Here is a 25,950-nt window from a genome sequence, read left to right on the forward strand (position 1 = left end):
TTGCACTGGGTTTTCCTGTCAGTCTCATATGCATTTTCATATTATGGGTCTAATTTTGAAAAAAAAACAAAAACAAACAAAAAAAAAAACTTAATTACTAATACAGAATTTAAAGTTTAGGACTTGTGTGTTCTAAAACCTGAATTACCAGCATGACAAAATGAGTATGGGCTGTTCTTCACTGCTTTGCATCTTCATGGTTTCCACCTGAAATGGCAACATTTTCCTGGCACTAACTTAGGGCTCCAAAGGACTGTAGCTGAACACAGATCCACATTTTTGTTCCTCTTTTTTTTTTTTTTTAATTTTAATTTTTAAAATTTTCTTTTTACAGTGGGGAGCAAGGGTCCACTTTTTAAATGAGGGCAGGAAAGGAGTAGGGCCACATGAGGAAGAAATTACAGCCGTCAGTCTGTAGGCTCGAATGCCAGGAAGTTCAGAGAAGCCTCTTTAGGCTCCTAGGGAAACCATGTTTGCTTTTCTGAAAGGACCTTTGGAAATTTGCAAATGGTAGGACAGACTTGTACTAACAGATACCTTAGTTTGCATTTGCAAAATGCATCTTTTACAAGCCATTAGAATATTCAAAATTTTCCCAGCAAATTTGAGAAATGTTGGATGTTATGTAGTTGTATTAAAACAATTTAAGAATGATTATAATGCTTTATTTATGACTGATATTTATATGGATACATTTACATTGCTCTCTTATGCTATATTACATTCAAATATAGGGACTTTGGTTTAATCAATACTTTATCTCCACTGCCAAAGTAGGTCTTGAACTTTTAAAGTGCCACCTCAGACTTTTGCTATCAGAATTTGGTGCCAAGATTAAAATGTGGAGAGTTTATACTAGTTTTTATAAATATATGGAATTGGCTCAAAATAGTCATTGTAATCTAATAATAAATAATAATTTTATTTTATGAGTTAGGCCTTAGTCACTTAATCTTACTAACTTATTCTTACATGAATGAATAGTAACTTTCAGCCTGGCAAAGCCTTGCATGATGAGAAATTGGCATGTGTGGTAGCCCTTTCTACAGTAATTTTTTTAAAATCCAAGTTATATTGCTTAAAACATAATCATATTTTGCCAAAAACATACAGTTTAGGCAACTCTATGTTGCTTGAAACTCCTGTGTGTTGCCTAAAATAGACATTAGGATTTTTTTCTGTTTGGATGGAAACTTTTGTAATTTAATTCAATTTTGTCTTAAAATGTTGATACCATAAATATTTTGTAATTTTAGAAAATCTTCCATTTATAGAAAAAACATTAAGATAACCATTGCTACCACTTTTAAGAAGCGTGTCTATTTTTAAAAATTCCAAAAATGGTGTATTTAACTTGTATTCACACTCCTTTCTGTCTCTCATATGCGCATTCAAAAAAGGATAGAACAAAAGAGAAAGATGGTATGATTTAGCAGTAGTTTTTCAACGTTTATATTTTTGAAATTTGAATTGTTTCTTTTTTTGTTCTTGGGAACGTAATAATAAATGCAAACAAAGAATTTTCCACTTCAGTAAGATGGAAGTGAACCCAGAAACTGTGTTGTTTTGTACTTTCTCACTTCCTGATGTTGACATTGAGAACTCTTAGTGCTGTTACTTTTCCTCCCACATACTTCCATAATGTAGAATTAGGAAGCTTATTAAACTTTTGAATTTATTTATTTAATATATTTGTGATAGTAGTACTTTGCTATATCAAATAGCTAAAATCTTGGATTGATTCACTGATTGACACAGTCTCGCTCTGTCACCCAGCCTAGAGTGCAGTGGCGCAATCATGGCTCACTGCAACTTCCGCCTCCAGGGCTCAAGCAATCCTCCCACCCTCAGCCTCCTGAGTAGCTAAGACTATAAGTGCATGCCACCACACCCAGCTAACTGTTGTATTGTTTTGGTAGAGACATAGTCTCCCTATGTTGCCCAGGCTGGTCTCAAACTCCTGAACTCAAGCGACCTGCCCACCTTGGCCTCCCAAAATGCTGGTATTAACAGGTGTGAGCCACCATGCCCAGACAATTTATCTTTTAAATTGGATTATTTGTCTTTTTATTATTGAGTTGTAAGAGTTCTGTAGATATAAGTCCTTTTTCAAATATGATTTGCAAATATTTTCTCCCATCTGTGTTGTGTCTTCACTTTCTTGGTAGTGTCCTTTGTAGCATCAACGTTTTTAATTTTGATGAGGTTCATCTATTTACTTTTTCTTTAGTTGCTTGTGGTTTAGGTGTATGTATTTGAGAAACCATTACTCAACCCATGGTCATGAAGACTGGCACCTGTGTACTCTTCTGACAGTTTTATAGTTTTAGCTCTGATAGCTGGACTTTTCACTCATTTTAGTTTTTATATATGGTGTAAGGTAATGGTCCACCTTCATTCTTTTGTATGCGATTATCTAGTTGTTCTGTCACCATGTATTAAAAAGACCATCTGTCTTTCCTCGTTGAATCATCTTGCACTCTTATTGAAAATCAGTTGACTGTAAATATGAAGGTTTATTGCTGGACTGTCAATTTTATTCTGTTAATCTGTGTGTCTGCCCTTACACCAGTATCAGATGATCTTGAATACTTTACTTTTGCAGTAAGTTTTGAAATGGAGAAGTGTCTTTTAACTTTCTTGTTGTTTTTTATAAAAACCATTAACAGTTGTTTATTATCATTATGAAGTATTATATACTGTACATAATTGTATGTGCTATGCTTTTGTTTTTTTTTTTTTTCTGTTGTTGTTGTTTTTTAAACAGGGCCTCTCTGTTGCCCAGGCTAGAGTGCAGTGGTGCAATCTCAGCTCACTGCAGCCTCCACCTCCTTGGCTCAAGCCATCCTCCCACCTCAGCCTCCCAGGTAGCTGGGACTATAGGCACACACCACCACACCCGGCTCATTTTTGTATTTTCTATAGAGATGGGGATTCACCATGTTGCCCAAGCTGGTCTCAAACTCATGGGCTCAAGTGACTTGTTTGCCTTGACCTCCCAAAATGCTAGGATTATAGGCGTGGGCCACTGTGCCTGGCCAATGTGTGCTGTGCTTTTATATGACTGGCAGTGCAGTAGGTTTGTTTACACCAACATCACCACAAACACGGGGGTGATGCGTTATGCTACAACATTAGGACGTCACTAGGCAATAGGGATTTTTTAGCTCCATTATAGTAATGACTACCATCATATGTGCAGTCCATTGTTTTTTTTTTTTTTTTTTTTTTGAGACGGAGTCTCGCTCTGTCACCCAGGCTGGAGTGCAGTGGCGCGATCTCGGCTCACTGCAAGCTCCGCCTCCCGGGTTCACGCCATTCTCCTGCCTCAGCCTCTCCGAGTAGCTGGGACTACAGGCGCCCGCCACCACGCCCGGCTAATTTTTTTTGTATTTTTAGTAGAGACGGGGTTTCACCGTGGTCTCGATCTCCTGACCTGGTGATCCGCCCGCCTCGGCCTCCCAAAGTGCTAGGATTACAAGCGTGAGCCACCGCGCCCGGCCGTGCAGTCCATTGTTGACTGAAATGTTGCTATGCAACACATAACTGTATTTTATTTTATTAACTTTAGGTTCAAGGGTACACATGCAGGTTTGTTACCTGGGTAAATTGTGATCCTCTCCCTCCTCCCACTCTGGTCTCAACTAGGCCTGTTGTTCCCTTCCTTGTGTCCACATGGACACAAGTCTTTTATTTATTATTGAGGAATTTATAGAAAACAGAAATCCTCCCAAATTTTTTGATTCTAGTATATTGACATATGTGTTGACAGAGATTTTTATGTGTCCCATAAGCTTTAATTCACTTTTAACAATATCACTATGAGAGGTAAGTTTATTTTATTTAGGAAAATTGGACATTTTAGTTGGTTACTGCTTCAGAGAAAGAAGATGGTCATTTAAATATCTGGCTCATGTCCTCACTACCAAACGCTTCCAGATGGAGAGCACCAAAGTGGCAGATCGTTTCTTTTGAGTCTAGAAAAGCACCCCCTTCACTAGGCTTATCCCTATTTTGGTTGAATTCTACATTGCCTTAATTTAATATAATCAATGATATTTATATTTATGTAATGCATAAGCTGACTATAATGAATATCCATACCCTGAAATTTAAAATAACACAATGCCCAGAAAGTAAGTATGTTCTGGTTAATTTAATTGTCTATTCTTAGAGTTAACCTGTCTTGTTTCAACATTTGCTAAAAAATCATTTTTAAAATGTTTTGGTTCTTTTGTTGCCTTAATAAATATACTTTATGGTAAATATAATTTAAATATTCTTTGAGTGAGGATCTTACGTTATTGCAGAGTTTTCTGGCCAACAAGAATTGGTAATAGTGATGCTAGTAGAATTGACCAGCCACACCTATCATTCCTAACAGATCTGCGTGGCACTTACGGTAAGCTTATAAATTGGCCACAACAGAAGCATGCATAAGATCCCTCTGAAGGTCACTTATTTTATTTTATTTTATTTTATTTTATTTTATTTTTTTATAGAGACAGGATCTTGCTCTGTGGTCCAGGCTGGTCTCGAACTCCTGGATGCAAGTGATCCTCCTGCCTTGGCCTCCCAAAGTGCTGAGCCACCATGCTCAGCTGAAGATTATTTTCTCTTGAGCAGTATTCTATTCTTTCATTCAAGGGTTCATTTATCTCCTATTCTGAGGGTAGCATTTTATTCTGCAAGATACAACGAAAGTATCAGATCGCTTTCTCCCTTGAAGCCTTATTGGTGATATAAAACAAATATGTAAAACGTTTTAGAATCAGAAGATCATATGATTAAATACTCATGTGAGAGTTCAGACCATCAGTATTACGGGATTTAAGAATAAGGAGAGATTAGTGATTACAAACCATTGATAGGCAGCTTCTTTAACAAATCGCTGCCTGAAGTGGACTCTGAAGGATGAGTGTAGTTGAGGTTCTACAGAGTAGAAGGTACAAGGGAGGGTGACAGAGCAAGTATAGTCCTGGTGGAAGATAGAACAAAGTGCCGACAAAGCAGGAATAACGATACAGTACTTTGGGAAGGGGAAAAAAAATCAGAGTGGTAAATCCCATAGGATATTGAATTAAATATTTGCCAAGTTGAAAGTGTTGCGGTTTTTATCTTTTTAAATTCAATTCCTGATGGCTTGTTTACTTATATTTTTCTTATTCTTTTATGCGAATGTCAAAAGGTAAAAATTAGTTGGCAATTTTGGTTGATTTTAGTTCATTGAAAATTTGCTGGGTTTTGTTTAAGTAAATTATAGATTTAGAGTATAACCTGATGCAAAGCCTCAGTGAGTATCTGGGTTTGAAGTGTCTTGTTGGACTTTCCTGATATATTGCTCTTTTTTTTTTTGTCTTCTTAATTACATGTGTGGTTTCATTTTAGAAAAGCCAGTGAGGGTTTGAAGAGTATAAACCCAGGTGAGACAGCGCCCTCTATGCGACTGCTGGCCTATGGTAAGTTAGAACCACATGGTTTCATTAAGGAAAAAAATCAGACTTGGCATAAAAGTCATTTAGATCTTTTGTATCTTTGTAGGTGTCAAGTAGTTTTTTATTACTGCCTTGGCCTATTGGTGTACATATTTGCTTATTATCCCCGTCTTCCAGGTTCGTTTTGTAAATGAAAGTGATTGCAAGTGACCCTTACCTGTATGTCCATTGTATATTAACCAGGTTTGAAAGTTAGATTTTTAATGTGTATGTACCCTAGTTAACTAAGATTTTCTAAGTGATGAAACTGTTACTTTCTCCGAATCTTACTTTGGCTGTTCTAGGAGTACTCTTCATATTAAAGCAGTTCATATCTCTGCATACTATACTTTGAGAATTATGTTTAAGATTGGATCTAGGTTCCGCAGTTGGGCTCAGGAATACATAGTTCCCTTTTACACTCAATTTCAGTTCTAAGCCATCAAACTTAACTCTGTAGACTCTGTTATCATAAAGTAAGCCAGAGTTCTGGTGGTGTATCCTCTGTCTCACCTGTTTCTTCTGTGCCTTTCTAGACCCTTTTCTCCCCTTTTTCATTACTCTGCTGCATTCTGCCATTCATTTCCTTTCCTCTTCCCCCTTCCCTCTCTGATTCATCATTTAGCCAAGCACATGCCTCTCCAGAGCCAGCTGTCTGCTGCTTCAGGAAGAACATAAGCACCCTTTCCCCTCCAACACACTTTGTATTAACTAGTCCTTGGAAATTTGACTTGAAATCTTGGCAGGAAAAGAGTTAACAGTGTTTTTCTTCCTGTTTAGTTTCTGGCTTGGGCTTTGGAATCATGAGTGGAGTATTTTCCTTTGTGAATACCCTATCTGACTCCTTGGGGCCAGGCACGGTGGGCATTCATGGAGATTCTCCTCAATTCTTCCTTTATTCAGGTATGTGTCTCATAGCTGTCAACATTCAGGCTTCTAGTCTAAATGATCATTCTTATTGGAGTTCACTGGCTTAGAAATTCCAGTGAATAGGAATTTATGTTATGTCTTTTAAAGGCGAAATACTCTGAGGCACTGTGAAGTAAAACACTTAGGAAAATAAAAATTTTGGTTAGTTTTAGAATTTTAGAGTGGAATTCAGCTTGCATAAAATTTATTTTTATTTTGCTGTACTAACAATGTTGCTGCATAGTTGAAATGTTAGAAGTGAATTTTTAAAGGCCATGTGCTCTTTTTTTTTTTTTTTTTATTTTATGTTATCTTCAGTAGAAGCCCTAATCTGTAATTGTCATTGTGGTGCCTTTTGTGGGAATAGGCAGTATAATTTAATCTGAAATTGAGAGGAAAAATGGGATAATAGATGAGTTGATCATTTCATCCAAATGATGCAGCTAAAAGGACCAAGTCATCTCAAATTGCTTTTTCATCCATGAGCTAAAAATTGTCATCATGATGCAGTGATCACAAATTTGAGAGTTGGTAGTGTACATAATTAACATAGATTTCTTCTAAGTTCCACAAGAAGACTCTTTTAAAAATAGGGGGAGAATACCCACTGTATTTTTAGTCGTTTCCACAACAGTTATGCCATTGAAATAACTGAATTCACATCATGATTTGTATATTCTTTTAGTAACGTCTGTGTTAAAGCTCCTCAGGGAGCTTACCCTCTAATAAGGGAATAAAAGAAAAAAAAGTGAATAAGCATTCCAGTAATAGTTTAAGGTAATAATAGAAAAGATATAAAGAGGTATGACCAATTTTTAAAAATTTCTGCAGTAGTTTAGAGGCATGCTGAATGTCATAGTGATCCCCAAGCCCAGTGGACACTCATTCGCCATTCCCAGTAGACCCTTTGTTTCCATTTCAGTTCAGGCCTTGACATCTCCTCTCTGGCTTACCACCATCTGCCCTCAACTGGTTAGTCTTTCCTTGACACACTATCCATGTGAATCCTGTATGCAACTACCTAACTAATCTTCCCTGCTGCAAAAATGGTTTGGCTTTTCAGGGCCTACAGGATAAAGTCAAGGCGCTTTAAATCTGGCTGCAAGTTAGAGGACAAGAAAGTGTGTTAATGGGTCATGCTTATTTAATGATGCTTCCAACATAGCAAATTGTCTTTCTTTTGAACATTTCATCATTGGCATATTTCTGGCAAATGTGTTAATGATTGATTATACTGAGTGTTAGGTCTTTAAAACAAACGTAATATTAGTAAAGTCTGTTAGAACCCGATAAAAATTAATCAAACATAATTGTGAGGGGTGTTAGTGCTACAGTTTGTTTTCTGTTTTCATATACAGTTAACACAGCTCTCTCTCCCTGCTAGTTTTCTTTTGATATACAAGTTTTGCCAGCTTTTTTCACTAGATGGTGCTAATTCCCTTTAGTGACCTAGGCTGTTTTCATAAGATGTTTAAAATGATTCTTTTGGTAGTAAAAGAAAGATTTGGTACCAATTTGGGGATTGTATTTGTAATTTCCAGGAATTAAAGGAAAAATTCAATATTCAATAAGCTATCTTAATGTCTTTTTTTTTTTTTTGAGACGGAGTCTTGCTCTGTCGCCCAGGCCGGAGTACAGTGGCACAATCTCGGCTCACTGCAAGCTCCGCCTCCCGGGTTCACGCCATTCTCCTGCCTCAGCCTCTCCGAGTAGCTGGGACTACAGGCGCCCGCCACCACGCCCGGCTAATTTTTTGTATTTTTAGTAGAGACGGGGTTTCATTGTGGTCTCGATCTCCTGACCTCGTGATCCGCCTGCCTCGGCCTCCCAAAGTGCTGGGATTACAAGCATGAGCCACCGTGCCCGGCCAGCTATCTTAATGTCTTTAGCCAAGTTAGCATGGCAGACTGGCTATGTTATAAATTTGTATCTATAGAATGAAAGAACAGTGTTGTTTTATCATGTGCAAGTTTCTTACTGTTATAACATCATTCTTTGAAGCATAAACTTTGAATTACAAATTTAAGAAATTAATTTTTATTACATTTAAAAATAAGATCCCCAAATTTATATTTATTGTATTTATGTTATTTATAACTACTTGTAATTACCATTTATTTAGACACAACTCATTTTTGCCAGGTAAATCCGTAACTTTATATGTTTGTCATACTCCATTACAAATGCCTAAATAATAATCAGAATAAATAAGGAATGTAGGGTCACTAATTACAGATTGAGCATTTTTAATCCAAAAATCCAAAATCCAAAAATGCTCCAACATCCAAAACTTCCTTCACCGACATGACGCCACAAGTAGGAAATTTCACACCTGACCTTGTGTGATGGGTCACAGTCAGAACAAGAAAAAACTGTTTCATGCACAAAATTATTAAAAATAATGTGTAAAATTACCTTCAATCTGTGTGTATCAGATATATATGAAATGTAAATGAATTTCATGTTTTGGCCAGGTGTGGTGGCTCATGCCTGTAATCCCAGCACTTTGGGAAGCCAAGGCAGGAGAATCACTTGAGCTCAGGAGTTTGAGACCAGCCTGGGCAATATAGCGAGACCTCGTCTCTACTAAAAATTTAAAAATTCAGCTGGGTGTGGTGGTGCGCACCCATGGTCCCAGCTACTCAGGAGGCCGAGGTGGGAGAATCACTTGAGCCCGGGAGGTTGAGACTGCAGTGAGCTGTGGTCATCCCACTGCAATCCAGCCTGAGTAACAGAGGCATACCCTGTCTCAAGAGAAAAAAAAAAAGAATTTCATGTTTAAACTTGAGTCTTATCCCCTAAATATCTCGTTTTATATATATATGCACACAAATATCTCAAAATTTGAACACTTCTGGTCCCAAACATTTCAGATAAAGGATATTCAGCCTGTAGTGTATATCTGTCTATATTGGTATGTGTTAATAAGATCCATACTGTATGATACCTGTATGTACATAGGCTCTTATGTTACAAACAGGCATAGTTTATAAATAATGTTTATGTATAGGTTACTTCTTTTTTATTTGTGGTTATGTTGTAGGCTAGCATTAAATTTTACTAGAATCATTACTGTTTCTTGGTAATTTTGTATAGAGACAAAAGTATGGGAATTGGAATCCTAGGTTCGAATCTTATTCTGGCTCATTAATTTAGTATTTTGGGCAAGTCCATTTGATTATTGAATCACTCATTCCATACATAATTATTAAGTGTTTTTAGTCTAAAGGTGTTATACCAAGCTATGAAAATAGCTTACCATTTACCCAGTTACCATTCATAACTTCCATTCATAGTAGGGAATAGAGACAAACAGCTAATTACAATAAAGCATGATCAATGCTACAGTGAAATGAGGAAGAGCCATGGGGCACAAAGGACAGGCTCTAACCCATGCTCCCAGGCCACAGTACCTTGGCTTTGCAGCATTTATCACAGGCGTGATTAAGTAATGGTATAGTTATTTGTTGAATGTCTTTTCTCTCCAGTTGGGTGCTAAGCCATGCAAGTGCAAGGATGACATCTGTATTGTTCACTGCTGTGTCCTTGGCATCTTGTGGAGTCCTTTATTTCTAGATGGCACTCAATAAATAACTTACAGAAAAATGAAAGCCAGGCACAGCTTATGGAGGAAGTGCCATAACGAGCAGAGATTTACTTAAAGGGTGAATAATAGCTAGGCAGGCAAAGAAAGGAGTTGTCAGGGAAAGATGTTCCAGGCAGAGGAAAGAGGTCTCTTTCCTCCAGGCCTGGAGGTAAGAGCGGTATTGTTCACAGGGCAAAGGAAGTCTTGTCCTTCCATCTAATCTTCAATTTCCTGATCTTTCAGGAAGGGCAGAAATGCCTAGCTCAGAGTTGTTGAGAATTAAATGAAATTAATTTAGAGAATATGTATTTAAGTGCTTATAAGCTCTAAAGTAGCCTAAGAATATTATTAAGGTGGATAATTTAGCACTTGAGATGAGAAAACAGAACTCAGAAGATAATTTTTCTAGTATTATATAGAATCTGGGTTTTTCATTCTGAATTACCTCCCTTATGCTTTAGAAGAAAAAATGTCTTTAGCTAGTACCTAGTAAAAAAGAACAGCTGATCATTTTATTTTTAAAAATTCCCCAGACCATTTCATTTCTATTATATTTTCTAGACAGTGCACTTAAAACCTAGGCAAGCTTTTAAACTTTTTAGCCACTAAACGTTTCACAAGGGAAAACCAATATGGGTCAGACCACATGTGGAGTGCTGTATTGTTCCAAGCATTGTGATTTAACAGGAATACTGAAGAAGTAAAATTCATATAGAAAGAATGTTGTCAGTATAGTAGACGATCTAGAAGCCATGGCCTGTGGGGGTATGACTGAAGAAAGAAAAATACTGAGCTTGAAGAAAATAAAAGAGGAATGTGGGAGATTGGTTTTGTCCCAATTTGTCATTTCCTGTAATAAGTCTCATGGTGGCTGGAATGTTCTTTTCCACCCTTTGACTTTGAGCTCAGTCATGTGACTTGAATTGGCCAATTAATGGTTATGTTGTAAGTTAGAGGCTTAAAAAGTATTGGCATGATTGGACCTTCCTTCTTGGACTCTGGTGCCATGAGAAGAAGAAACCTTGGAAAGTTAATGCCCACTTAGCCTGGACCCTTGAATGAATATACCCAGAGCCACACAGAGCCCACCCCAGGAGCTTGCAGCAGAGTTTTCCAGCTGAGCCCAGCCTTTATCAGCAATGCACAGTCAGCCTTTAGACCTGTGAGCATGAGAATAAATTTTTGTTATTGTAACCCAATACATTTTTTATCTTTCATTCACTTTTCTATTTGTAATAGTTTAAGAATAATCTCTACAGTGTGGCAGTTTGTTAAAGTTTAGACTCTTGACTGAAAGCTCTTTGTAAGCAAGACTATCTCAATACCTACATTTCCAAATTCCAAAGTAGTAGAGAAAGTATAACATCTCCTAATGATACAGAAAAAATGATCAACAATAGATTGTAACCTGCAATTCTTATCCTTTTGTGATTTCATTAGAATCTTAATTTCTTGTAATAAGTTGTCACAACTAACTGCTACTGTTTATGATACAGTGATACTCTATATGCTGTATATATCATCGAATATGTATTTTTCATTATCTATTTTCTTTCTTTTCTCTCTCTCTTTTTTTTCCTAAGAGATAAGGTCTTGCTCTGTCACTCTGTCACTGGAATGCAGTGTTAATGATCTTAGCTCACTATAACCTTGAACTCCGGGGCTCAAGTGATCCTCCCACTCAGCCTCCTAAGTAGCTAGGACCACAGGCATGTGCTGCTATGCCCAGCTAATTTTTGCATTTTTTGTGGAGATGGGGGTCTCCTTATGTTGCCCAGGCTAGTCCCAAACTCCTGGCCTCAAGCAATCCTCCTGCCTCAGCCTCCCAAAGTGCTGGGATTATAAGGTGTGAGCCACCACGCCTGGCTTATTTTGTTTATGTCAATAGTGTAAGCCTTTCCTTTCAGCTACTCTAATAACTGAGAATAGAAAATTGTACTGTTTGGAATGCCCTTTCATTAAATAGATATGACCTATCACAGACTCTAGTAGCTTGTGACACACTATGAAATGTGCACATCACAGGCATCAGTCTTCAGGCAGTGTGTAAGCAGGCAGCTCAGTGTATTGCTTCATGGTCTCTAGCTCAAAGAATGACATGGGCTGGGGCTGTAAGACTTGATGGCTCTTGTAGGTATGTTTCAGGCCACCCTGAATCACTGGTGTCTCTTTCCTCACACAGATGAATGGCTAGGCTCTGCTGACTACCTTTCGGCGCAGTTGAATGACTTGCACTTCTCTGTTCTCTGTAGACCTTGTTTCTTCTTCATGGGTAAAACGGTCCTTATTTTCATCAGCCACTGCTGCCTTTATTTTTATTTATTTATTTAATCTTATTTTACTTTTCTTTTTTTTTTACTGAGACCGAGTCTCACTCTGTTGCCCAGGCTGGAGTGCAGTGGTGCGGTCTCGGCTCACTGCAACCTCTGCCACCCGAGTTCAAGCGATTCTCATGCCTCACCCTCCCCAGTAGCTGGGATTACAGGCGCCTGCCACCACGCCTGGCTGATTTTTTGTATTTTTAGTAGAGATGGGGGTTTCACCATGTAGGCCAGGCTGTTCTTGAACTCCTGACCTTAGGTGATCTGCCTTCCCCAGCCTCCCAAAGTGCTGGGATTACAGGCATAAGCCACCGCACCGGGCCTGTTTTTTTTCTTCTTCTTCTTCTTTTTTTTTTTTTTTTCTTGAGACAGAGTCTTGCTCTGTTGCCCAGGCTGGAGTGCAGTGGCGCGATCTTGGCTCACTGCAGCCTCCGCCTTCCAGGTTCAAGCGATTCTCCTGCCTCAGCCTTCTGAGTAGCTGGGATTACAGGAGCGCACCACCCTGTGCAGCTGATTTTTGTGTTTTTAGGAGAGACGGGGTTTCGCCATGTTGCTCAGGTTTTTTTCGAACTCCTGACCTCGTGATCTGTCCGCTTTGGCCTTCCAAAGTGCGGCCCATTTATTTATGTTTTGAGACAGGGTCTTGCTCTGTCACCTAGGCTGGAGTGGGGTGGTGTTATCATGGCTCACTGCATCCTTGACCTCTGAGACTCAAACAATCCTCCCACTTCAGCCTCAAGTAGCTGGGACCACAAGCACATGCCACTAAACTCAGCTATTTTTTTTTTTTTTCCTGTAATGATGGGGTCTCACTGTGTTGTCTAGGCTGGTCTTGAACTCCTGGGCTCAAGTGATCCTCCTGCCTCAACCTCCTGAAATGCTGTACCTAGCCACTGCTGCTTTTAATTCTCGGTGTTTTGGGGGTTTCGTTTCTTTTTCTTCAATGAATTTCACAGACATTGTTTTTTGTAGCCATGATGAGCAGGATACCATATTACAGGTTACTGTCCTATAGATATGATTGCATGAGACAAAAGTCACATTTTTAAAACATCATCCAGTATGGTGTCACTCTTCACTCAGCCCCATAGGAATATATATTTTATTAATTACATATAATATTTATAATTTGAGAGGGAAAAAAATCCCACTATTTCCAACTTTATTGCTCAGTCTAGCCCTCCCCAGCAACCTCAGCTTGATCCCATACAGCTGCATGGCTATGTTGGGAATTTGGCCTGGGAATCCTAGCATTTATCAACCTCCTCCATGCCCACTTCTTACCAAAGATGCTCTTCAGTGCTGGGACCACTTGTACCAGTTCACTTTTCTCCCTTTCCACAGCTCTGCTAAAGACAGTCGGAAGGTTCACGTCAGGGTTCCTGCATTGCCCCACTTCTCACTTCTAGGGGAATGGTTGATATTGTAACATGTTTCACTTACTGTGCAGTGTTCCAACACTACTTCCTGGAAACAAACTTGTTTGCATAAATGTTGGGAAATCTTTTGTTTCTTTGGAGGAATTAATCAGCCTTGAAGTTTACTTTAATGGGTAGATTTATTGGATTTTACTGCCTTTTATTGTTATTCGAAACCCTCACCAAAGACTTATACTTGAATATTTTTCGTGAGATCAAAGTCCTTTGTTTGAGGTGGTAAGCTACTTTTTCATCTCTAGTGAGGCTTTCTCCCTACATTCAATGGAACAACAATTTTAAATACTGCTGACTTCTTATCAGAAATTCTGGAAGGTGGCGGAACAAGGTCTTTAAAATGGTGCACTCCTGCAACCTTCCTCATCTCAGTTGATGGAATTCCATCCTTCCAGGTGCTCAGTTATTTCTTAGAATATTTCCTGATTCTTCCCTTTTTCTCTCATAACTCACATCCAATCCAACTGTAAACCTTACCCGCAATTTCCATCTAAATCTTCATCCAAGGTCTTATGGGCTTAGTTTTGCTTTGTAAATGGCATAGATCAGGTTTGAGAGCTTGTTTGGAGCGAACATTTAAAGAAATGGTAAATCTGATTTTGCTGAAACTATTCTAGGCCAGAGACAAACATAGAAATTAATTAGTTTTGTGAAGTCAGTAAAGCGTTAATAGAAAGTAATAGAATCCCGAGAGCCTGTATCCACTGCCTGCTTCCTGAAGGCAGGTCCCCCATTAGGGAGTTGTACCCCAGGCTGCCTTGGACCTCATGATCCCAACGGCAGCTCTAGCCAGTGAGTTTAGGCCTGTTTTTTGTTTTGTTTTGTTTTGCAGCATTTTTGTGACAGTAGCCGGCTGCTGCAGGGAGTTTCAAATGTTTTTTAATGTGCTACATGTAGAAAAAAAGAGTTGGCTTGTGTTTCTTCAAAGAGCCTTCTCAGGATCAGTGAGCAGGAGTTAGAGCAGGCTTTCTCAGCCTCACCACTATTGACATCTGGGGCCAGATAATTCTTGGTTGGGGGCTGACATGTGTGTTGTGGGGTGTTTAACAGCATCCGTGGACTCTGTCCACTAGATGTCAGAAGCACCCCTGTCCCCCAGTTGTGATAACCCAAAATGTCCACAGACATTGACATATTCCCCCTATGGGCCAAATCATCCCCGTTGAGAATCACTACTGAGTTAAAAGAAGGCAGATTTGGGTTCGGTTTGAGAAGGAACTTTCTCACAGTGGCCATTTAATGAAATGAAATTGGAAGTATTTGAAGTGGACCATGTGGGTTTTCTTCATTGCTTAGAGGACAGGATCAGATAAGTTCTAGCAAACCTCCCAATGCTGACTCCACAGTGATGAGCTAATTTGAGGAGAGTGTTTCATCATTCTTCAGCATTTTCTAGGGGGACTTTAAACGTTAAAATAATATCTTACAGAAGGTTATTTGATTAGCAGTCTATATCTATATTACAATAAATCAGGCCGCAGAATTCTCTTACATTCTTTAAAACAAAAATGTTAAGTTAAATCCCCATTAGGGAAAGTCATTTTCAAAAGCATTCATTCAGCTCTGGGGCCCGACTCCCACTTGTGCCAGCTGACTGGGGGATCTCTCAAGAGTCTGGAGAGTTTCTATGGCCAGGATGGATGGAGGAGCATCTCCTGCTTCACGGAACCCTGAGACCCCTGACCTTTCTACTACTTAGAAAAAGAAGCCAAAAGCCCATTGATCTTCACATCCTGCCTCTGGGCAGCTGCGGCTGAGCTTTGGCCTTGGGAAGTCCTCCTTTGTCTGTGGCTGCCACCACCCAGCAGCAGCCTTTGGCTTGCTCTGACCTAGTGAGAGATACCCTGCCCGTGTTAGGGGAAGCCAGGTGATGGCAATTTCTGTGCTGGCAGGAAGCCAGTATTAGATGCAATTGCTGTCTTAGGCCATTAGCTTTGCAAGGACAGAAAAATGGGTATCGGGAATGAGGGAAAGGAACACGTGTGAAAATGAGGGTGCTTATGAATCTCTCTGTTAGAGCATTTGGGGTATATTCAGGAAGGGTAAAGGAGCCAAATAGTAAATTTTTTTTTTTTTTTTTTTTTGAGACGGAGTCTCGCTCTGTCACCCAGGCTGGACTGTAGTGGTGCCATCTTGGCTCATTGCAACCTCTGCCTCCTGGGTTCAAGCGATTCTCCTGCGTCAGCCTCCCGAGTAGCCAGGACTACAGGCGTGTGCCACCACGCCTGGCTAATTTTTTGTGTTTTTTAGGAGAGATGGGGTTTCACCATGTAGGCCAGGATGGTCTTGATCTCCTGACCTGGTGATCTGCCTGGCTTGGCCTCCCAGGCGTGAGCCACCCCCCCCGGCCGTAAATGTTGTTTCTTGAAGATAACACTGAAACATTTTGCTTAGAAATAGGTTAGAAATATTCACTACCAAGTTACTTTGACTTCGAAGTTTATTAGAAGAGGAAGTCCATTATCGACTAGACAGTTACAGTGGTCACAAACTGATATACAGTACTTGTTAGAATTATTCTGCTTTCTGATTAATGTATTATAACATATAAAAATTATGGAAGCTCCTTTTATTAATCTGGGTTATAAACTAACGTTGATATTCTTATGGTTAACTTAGGGAAGTTTTTTTGGCTTAAGAATATTAGAACAGGCTGGGCATTGTGGCTCAAGCCTGTGATTCCAGCACTTTGGGTAGCTGAGGTGGGCAGATTGCCTGAACCCAGGAGTTCGAGACCAGCCTGGGCAGCATGGCAAAACCCTGTCTCCACTTAAAACAGAAAAAAATTAGTCGGGCCTGGTGGTGCACACCTGTAGTCCCAGCTACTCAGGAGACTGAGGTGGGAGGATTACCTGAGCCCCAGGAGGTCGAGGCTGTAGTGACCCATGATCGCACCACTGCACTCCAGTCTGGGGGACAGAGTTGAGACCCTGTCTCAGAAAAAAAAAAAGAATATTAGAACAAAGCAAATTTGGGGGTTAGATTTACTGAAGGACTTTTAGAATTTTATATTTAGGAACATTAACTGAGAAAGGTTTAGTAATTAAAAGGTTGTACTCTAGAGATACTTAGCAAATTTTCATTACTAGCTGGAATTTGTTCCTTTTACTAATGAGAAGGGTTTAAATAGGATGTATGTAGCTGTAGCCACATGTGTGTGGCAGAATAATGCAGATATCCGGGTCTGTTTCTGTTGGACCTCTTAACCAACTGCAGAGGGAAGAAAGAGTAAATCCCAGCATTCTAACATAGCACATCGTGATAGTGAAGGCTGTGATGACCATCAAAGCCACCCGGAAACGAGTGCTGCCTGCATAAATGAGCCGAGTATGAACGTAGCACAGTATTTTAATACATGTCCAAGGGATCTCCTCTAGATATTGTGTTAATAAAATGGTAAACTGAAAGGACGGGGAAAGGCTCTATGAGACTGTGTTTCATGTGTTGTAATAGTCCCAGTGGCTAGAAAGTGCCTGGTCCATACTGGCCACTGCAGACATACTTGCTACGTGGATTGATGAAAAAGGGGAGGAAGAAAATAAATGTAAGAGTAATACAAAGTCAGAGGAAGAAATAATCTACAAGAATGAAGAGAAATGCATTTTTGTTTTTGTTTTTTATTTATTTTTTTGAGACAGGGTCTAGCTCTGTCACCCAGGCTGGAGTGCAGTGGTGCGATCATGGCTCACTGTAGCCTCAACCTCCCTGGCCTCAGGTAATCCTCCCACGTCAGCCTCCTGAGTAGCTGAGACTACAGCCTCACACTACCACACCTAGCTAATTTTTGTATCTGTCGCAGAGACAGGGTCTCCTTGTGTTGCCTAAGTTGGTCTCGAGCTCCTGGGCTCAAGTGGTCTGCCCACCTCAGCCTCCCAAGTGCTGGAATTATAGGCATAAGCCACCTTGCCTGGCCGGGAATGCATTTTTAATACATAGTCAAGTACCCAGGAGACTTGGATACAAGTGGTCATTGCTGGCTGCTGTCTCACTTTCCCACCTGATAGTACAACTCACTGAGAACCCTGGCGTATTCGTCTTTGAATCCGTAGACCATAGCACATGGTAGCTACCACGTATTAGAAAGTTGTGGTTTGCCAAGCACTGTTTTTCCTTGTAACAGCCCTATGTGGTATTATCCCCATTTTAAAAATAAAGGAAATGGAAGCTCAGAGAGTTTAAATAGCTTGTCCAAAGCCACACAGTGGAGCTGGGATTCTAACTCAGAACCGTCTGACTCTAAAGATAATATATGTAATCTTCAGGCCAGGCTGTCTAGGTGCTCAGTAGATGTGTGTTGAATGTAAAAAAAAAAAAAAAAAAAAAAAAAAAAAAAAAAAAGGAGGGAAGGTGTTAGGAAATAATTTACTGAGGAGAGGTGGCATTTGAACTGGATCGTAAATAAAAGTAAGATTCGGATGTGGTGAAATGGAGAGGGGTGGTGCTGAGGGGCAGAGTCTTCAGACAAAAGGGATAATCTATTTAAAAATAAAAAAGAAAACCAGAGGTATAGACAGAGTGAAGAGTTCTGGTTTTTCTTCCGTAGGATGCAGTTGAAGATTAGTAGAGAATATGGTGTCAAGGTAATTGGGGTGTAGATTGTAGAGGTCCTCGAATGCTAGTCTGAGATGTATGGACTTGGACTTTGGAGGCAAAGTCAATCCATCAGACTTCTTAGTAAGAAGGACCAAGAAATATGGACCTAGAATTTGGAAGAAAGGTCAGGGCTAATGATGTCTTGAGGATGCTTGCCTAAAACTCACAGTAATGCTCTTTTGGACAAGAATAGACTGAAAATTCTGTGAGAGCATTTTTGTTGTTGTTGTTTTTGTTTTGTTTTGTTTTGTTTTTGAGATGGAGTCTCGCCGTGTCGCCCAGGCTGGAGTGCAGTGGCGGGATCTCGGCTCACTGCAAGCTCCGCCTCCCGGGTTCACGCCATTCTCCTGCCTCAGCCTCCCGAGCAGCTGGGACTATAGGCGCCCACCACCATGCCCAGCTAATTTTTTGTATTTTTAGTAGAGATGGGGTTTCACTGTGTTATCCAGGATGGTCTCGATCTCCTGACCTCGTGATCCACCCGCCTCGGCCTCCCAGAGTGCTGGGATCACAGGCGTGAGCCACCGCGCCCGGCCCGTGAGAGCATTTTTAAATGAACTGTAGGCCTTGACTATAGGAGCATAATTGTGTCTCAGTGTCACTGGTAAACACTTCTTTCCCCACTCAGTATTGGTCTCAAAGAAAGAACATCCAATTGGAAAAGGCGATCAGGTTTTATTCCCTGGCCAGAGAACGGAGGTGAGCTCTTGTGCTAAAGGTACTTTCTCCCCAAGCAGTAGAAGGCACAGGGGAACTAGGTGTGCGGCGGGAAAGGAATGTTAGCATGTGTGGGGTGGGACTCCAGACGTGAAGGTGCTATTCATGAACATATGCCTTCATATATTATATGTGCATGAAATGGCAGGGATTTTCTTTCGGGGAGGGAGTTTCAGCATTGTAAAGATATGCTGATGATCTAAAGGCAAACAGGAGTCACCTGTTCCAGTTTGTGCTGGTTTTGCGAGGTCTTCCTCTGGTATCTGGTCAGGGGTCAAGAAGCTCTGGTGCCATCTCGAGCCATCTGGTTTCTTTAAGCAGCTGTGCCTATAGATAAAGGAACTAAAGAAAAACAGTTAAAAACAAAAACAAGAACTAAGGACCTTTCCCGGTTATTTCATCAGGGCTGCCCTGGTAACATCAATATTCAGAAAGAATGGCAAACATAAGTGCTAAACAGATGACACCTTAATGGTGTCATTGCTTTCTCTTGACATTTGATTGTCATCTAGATTCTGAAAAACCCTTAGAGTATGAACACTATGATTTCTTTAAAAAATCAGTGTTTCCATTTGTGTCAGTTTCTGCCTTGATCTTTTCTGATACAAAAACTTTAAAACTTAAACTGCACTCCTGTGCATCTTCAGCGGTCTCAGCTCCCCGCCGTCACCAAGCATCTCTCTCCAGGGAGGTTTCCCTTTCCAGGGTTATCACTGGGGTTAAAATACATCACTTTAGCTTCATCCGCCATAGCGTCAAAACTTTGGAAACTGTTTCTCTTCTACTTTAGTTAAAATATCTACCACCGTTTACTGAAATGATTACACATTTACGCCAGATGTAACAGCTTTCTTTAATCACAACAGTTATGGCTTTTAGTTTTGCATGTTTTAGAATTAATATCAATGAAATAATATGCATTTTTTTCACAATACGGTTTTCTTTTCTACATAACATTAGATTCTTGAGATCACGTATATCGTAGACCATATAGTATTCCATTGTGTGAACACAGCATGATTTATTTATCCATTCTGGTAATGATGGCCATATTTCATCAAGTCACTTCATATATAAGTGACTTAAACTTATATATGCTCCTTGTGCAGATGTGTATGTTTGTCTAGAGCAGTGGCTCTGAAACTTGACTGTGCCTCAGAATCACCTGGAGGGCTGTTTAAACACGGATTGCTGGGCTCCCACCCCATTGTGTCTGATTCAGGAAGTGTGGGGTGGGTCCCCATAATTTGGAGTTCTAACAAGTTCCCAGGTGCAGGTGATCTATTAATTTCAGAACTAATTGCTTCAGAGTGTAGCTCTAGCTGCAGAATTGCTGGAGTGAAATAGAGAATGCAAATTCCTCTTTAATTTGTAATGCTAGGCTGTTTTCCTATCAGCAGTATGAAAGAGAGTTGTCAGACTTGAATTTTTGCCAGTCTGGTGGGTGTTAATGGTTTCTTATTATGTGGCTGAAAGGGGAAATCTAGATGCCTTTTTATTTTCCATGTTACCTTTGCAGAATATATAGGGCTTGCCCTCTTTAAATAAAGACTGTTATCCAGCACACAAGATACACAGACGACACACACACAGAGGTAGTATTCCCTAGAAAAAAACCTGGTGGTGCTGATCAAATTCAGTGCCAGTTGCTTAAGAAGCATTGTAGATAATTACTGTGACTTTAAATATTTTTCTTTTCTTTCTTCTTCTTCTTCTTCTTTTTTTTTTTGCTCTGTTGCCCAGGCTGGAGTACAGTGGCATGATCTCAGCTCACTGCAACCTCTGCCTCCTGGGTTCAAGTAATTCTCCTGCCTGAGCCTCCCAAATAGTTGGGATTACAGGCATGTGCCACCATGCCTGGCTAATTTTTGTATTTTTAGTAGAGCTGGGGTTTCACCATGTTGGCCAGGCTGGTCTCAAACTCCTGACCTCAGGTGATCCGCCCGCCTCGGCCTCCCAAAGTGCTGGGATTACAGGCATGAGCCGCAGCGCCTGGTCATGATTTTAATATTTTTCCACTGGTCTTTTTCAAAAGGATCCGAGGAAAAATTCCACTTTAGTGAGGAGCCTTGTTTAAACAGAAGATACTCCTTTTTATTGAAGTCTCTCTTTACTCGTGCAGAAGGCTCATTGGGAAAAAGCTGGCTGGACATCACAGTAATTTTATTGCATTCCTCAGGGAAGCTGCCTGAAAGCCAGATCTCAGGTGACCTTTTATTGAACAGGTTTGCATTCTAGACAAGAAGCTGTGGCAGTCAGTCCCCTGTTCCACAGTATTGCTTTTTGAGTGTGTCAAGGCCCTGTTTCTGTCAGGTGGTGTTAAACTCTCTCGCTGAGGTGTGGTGGACACCCCGAGAGCCTGTGCACAGTGCCAGGGCCTTCAGTGGCTCTGATGTCTGTAGGAGTGACACTAATGGTCGGCTGTCTTTCAGCTTTCATGACGCTGGTCATCATCTTGCTGCATGTGTTCTGGGGCATTATATTTTTTGATGGCTGTGAGAAGAAAAAGTGGGGCATCCTCCTTATCGTTCTCCTGACCCACCTGCTGGTGTCAGCCCAGGTGAGTGTTGCCGCCGTGCTCAGACTGTATTCTGGAACTCAAGTCTATGTATCTAAAATGGTAAATTCTACTCTAGATGAAATACACGCTCATGAGAACATGAGGAAATTCAGAAAAGCTATTTAAGTGAATGAATGAGTCATCTAAGTCTTACCACAGAAGGACCACCACTATTAATTTTTTGGTGTGTCTTATTAAATTATTTTTTTCCCTGCTGTTTATTTGCAGTGATTTGTCTCTTCCTAACCTAGGTCAGTTTGGAAAACTGTTCATTCTCTGTGACAACTGCGTGGAAAAGTTACGTATTCCAGACTTGGCACCATGACTGGACCTTATTCCTAGCTCTCGTATAACACATGTCCTTGGCTAGCATATTTTATTTAATATAGTTTTTCTCTGTCTCTCTTTCTAATTAGAGTTTGATAATCAAGGATGGAGCCTTATTTTCAATCTTCATATCCTCAATTCATGGCACATAGTAGGTGGCCAGTAAATGTTGGTGTATATTGAATAGTTGATACTATTCTTTTTAATGATTAAAAGAACCTAGGATGTTTGAAAAGTATATACCAAAATGTTCATAGTAGTTCTCTGCCAGTGGCAGATTTCAGAGAATGATTACATAATTGTTTTATTAAAATAACACACCTACAGAAAAGCACACAAATCAGAAGTATACATCTTGATGAATTTTCAGTGTGAACATACGTGTGTAACTAGCACCTAGATGAAAATCAAAACATTCTCAGCCCCCAGGAGCCTCCTTGTTCCACCAGTCACTGCCCCCACTGAAGGTGACCATGACGCTGACTTCCAACACCACAGCTTGGTGCTGCCTTTTGGTATTTCTGTCAGTGTAGTCACACAACATTTGCTCTTGTGTCTGGCTCCTCTTGCTCAGCATGTTTGTGGGATTCATCTTCGCATCACTATAGATGGCTCACTCATTGCTGTATAGTATTCTACCGTGTGTCTATACCATAATTTACCCATTTGACAGCAGAGAGGCTTTGATGTTGTTTCTAGTTTGAGATGGGGTCTTGCCCTGTTGCCCAGACTGGAGTGCAGTGGCACGATCACGGCTCATTGCAGCCTCCACCTCCTGGGCTCAAGTGATTCTCCCACTGCACCCTTCCAAGTAGCTGGGACTATGGGCATGTGCCATCATGCCTGGCTAACTTTTAAATTTTTTTGTAGAGATGAGCTCTATGTTGCTCAGGCTGGCTTCGAACTCCTGGGCTCAAGCGATCCTCCTACCTCAGCCCCTCAAAGTGTTGGGATTACAGGCATGAGCCACCACACCTGGCTTTCTCATTTTTAACTATTGTGAATGGTACTACTGTGAACATTCTAATGTATATCTCTTGGTGAACACACACACACACACACACACACACTTCTTTTGGGTATATGCCTAGGAGTGGGACTGCTGGGTCATGGGGTGTACATGTGTCGACTGTTCATTCCACTCCATTTTCAGAGTGATTGTATCATCTTACACTCTACCATCAGTTTACAAGTTGTGGTTCCTCCACCTCCTCACTGCATTCTCTTTATTGTTAGTCATCCTGCTGGGTATGTCATAGTATCATAAATACATAAATTGATAAATTATAGTAAAAGTTTTCATTTACATTTCCCTGATGATTAATAGGTTGAGCCGCATGTTGTGTGGCTCCGTTGACAGAAATACCAAAAGGCAACACCGAGCTGTGGCGTTGGAAGTCAGCATCGTGGTCACCCTTAGTGGGGGCAGTGACTGGTGGAACAGGGAGGCTCCTGGGGGCTGAGAATGTTTTGATTTTCATCTAGGTGCTAGTTACACAGGTGTGTTCACGCCGGGAAAATAAGATTGAGCAAGTCTTCAGATGTTTATTGGCCATTCGGATAATTCTTTTTGAAGTGCCTGTTCGAATCTTATGCCTATCTATTGGGTTATCTTTTTCTTTTTGATTTTTAGGAGTTCTTTATGTTTTCTGTAAAAAAAAATCTTTTGTCAGATGTGTGTATTGCAAATAATTTCTATGGCATAGTTTGTCTTTACATTCTCTTAATGTCTTTTGATGAACAAAAGTTCTTAATTTTATATAGTCTAATCAATTTTTCTCTTTATGGTTTCACTTTTTGAGCTTTTAAATAAATATTAACCTAGTTGAATTTTAAGTTTTTAAATTTGTTCTATTTTTCTCATTTTTGGTTTGTAATTTTCTACAACAGTCATGTATTGCTTTTGTAATTGTTTAAAAGAGGAAAAATGTTTTTTAAAGAAGAAAAGAACAATACTGAAGAGTGTAGCACTCTGTAAAGTGAGTTAAAATTCAGTGGACTTGAGGTACAGAATTAATTGTGAAGAATAATCTAGAAAATGCTCAATGCCTGCCATGCCCACAGAGGCCTCTTGAGAAGAGCAGTCTTTCTGCATAAGGTGCTACCTGTAAAATCTACCACTTTCTTCAGGCCTTCTTTGACAGCCCTAAGGAGATCACCTTGTTTTTACCCATCCTAGCCTCATCGCAATTATAATTATGCTGTCCTAGCATTCATCACAATTTGTAACTAATTGTTTCTTCATTCATTACCTGCCTCCTTTACTAGTACAGAACCTCCATTAGGATAGAGACTTTGCTCTCACCAAGGTGACACAGTACCTCTCAGCATTCCATTAGTGTTCTTTAAATGAATACACTTTTGGAACCCACAGCAATTGTGCAACTGAAAAAGACTCTATTCCCTCATGTTCCCTTGAGTACTAAGGATTTATACTAAAGTAATTTGGACTTGTCTCACTTTCTTGCAAATTCTAAGAACCAATTGAACACAGAAGTGAATAGAAACTAGTTTCATGACATGCATCTTGTATTGTATATTCCATTAGGTTCTGCCTAATGACTGCCTTCTAGGGTTACCATCTGGATACAGCAAAGCACGGGACCCACAGTATCTGTTGACCAGCTTAGTTCTACATGCCTCGGGGCCTTAACGCATGACACACATCATATGTTTGGTGAAACACACCCAAGTTCTTGAAAGTATTCCATGCTTCCCTTTATCTTTGGTTATTCCACGTGTTTAATAAGCTTGCTGTTATTACCCAAGCTGATTTATTTTTCCTTTGCAGACCTTCATAAGTTCTTATTATGGAATAAACCTGGTGTCAGCATTTATAATCCTGGTGCTCATGGGCTCCTGGGCATTCTTTGTTGCGGGAGGCAGCTGCCGAAGCCTGAAACTCTGCCTACTCTGCCAAGACAAGGACTTTCTTCTTTACAACCAGCGCTCCAGATAACCTCTGGGAACCAGCACTTCCCAAACCGCAGACTACATCTTTAGAGGAAGCACAACTGTGCCTTTTTCTGAAAATCCCTTTTTCTGGTGGAATTGAGAAAGAAAGAAAACTATCCAGATATGAGTTCCATTCACTTGGCTTTCATGCAACTGCTCTCCGAAAGGGGTGCTCAGTGGTGTGCATCCTGGCTGCATGAGAATTACCTGGGGCAGTGTAAAGCCGACTGATTCTGGGCTCCACCTTCCAGGGCTAATTGGCCTGGGCACGTGGTGAGTTTTAAAAGCTTCCCAGGTGATTCTGATGTGCAGCCAGGTAGCGACCCACTGGTTTGGTATCCAAACAGGAGCTTCCTGAGAACACCGTAAGTGAATGAGAATCTGGTGTTTAACTGTCTCCTCACTCAACTTGTGCTGTGCAAGTAAGTATCTGAATGTCAAATCCTGGTTATCTTTTATCTTTCTAAGTTCCAAAGTCACAAAAGGCTAAAGGGCTATCATCCCTGTTCGCTGTTTTCGTGTACTTCACCATCTTAGAACACGGTAGGTTGGGCTTCTAAATGCAATAATAAATTACGCTGACTATGATAACTTAGCTAAAGTAAGATACTGATTAAGCCGTATTTTTCTGAAGTTCTTCCATTCTAGGTTTTGCTTTCTGAGGCATTACATTGTTTTTGAGTATAGATTACATTTTATTAACTAAAAATGATTTTCTGACTTCCTTGGGAAGGTATTTTAAAATCAGGAATTTTTATGCAATGTCTATAAGCCTGTTTAAAGCTTTCCATGGGCTCTGCCCCAAGGCCGTTGGCTGCAGCGTTCACCATCTGAGTGCCAGTTGCTGGACTAGTTGAGGTGAAGTGCATTGTTTTCTCTCTGAGCAGCTGTGCAGGGAGCTGAGTGATGTGCCCTGGGACAGGCTTCACTGGAGCTGGTGGAAGTATAACCAGAAGCACAAGGAAATGAGCCAAAAGGGTGTCATTGACGCTTTTCATTTGCTCCTGTGATACTAACAACACTTTCACCCAAATGGTTTAATGTAATATTGGAAATAGATCTTAAACTGCCAAAT

At 40.3% G+C, this 25,950-nt stretch overlaps 1 protein-coding gene across 1 annotated transcript in view; it reads left to right on the forward strand.

The window, feature by feature from the left end:
* APH1B (aph-1 homolog B, gamma-secretase subunit) overlaps positions 1 to 25,012 on the forward strand; it is a 28,941-nt gene extending 3,929 nt beyond the window's left edge. The window contains exons 3-6 of the mRNA XM_003267080.3: positions 5,389 to 5,459; positions 6,255 to 6,377; positions 21,466 to 21,593; positions 24,712 to 25,012. Of these exons, the coding sequence (XP_003267128.1) occupies positions 5,389 to 5,459; positions 6,255 to 6,377; positions 21,466 to 21,593; positions 24,712 to 24,879 (490 nt within the window). The 3' untranslated portion in view covers positions 24,880 to 25,012. The remainder of the gene's footprint in view (positions 1 to 5,388; positions 5,460 to 6,254; positions 6,378 to 21,465; positions 21,594 to 24,711) is intronic.
* The last annotated feature ends 938 nt before the right edge of the window (positions 25,013 to 25,950 follow it).

The sequence above is a fragment of the Nomascus leucogenys genome, chromosome 6 (genome assembly GCF_006542625.1).
Source record: "Nomascus leucogenys isolate Asia chromosome 6, Asia_NLE_v1, whole genome shotgun sequence".
Classification (NCBI taxonomy): domain Eukaryota; kingdom Metazoa; phylum Chordata; class Mammalia; order Primates; family Hylobatidae; genus Nomascus; species Nomascus leucogenys.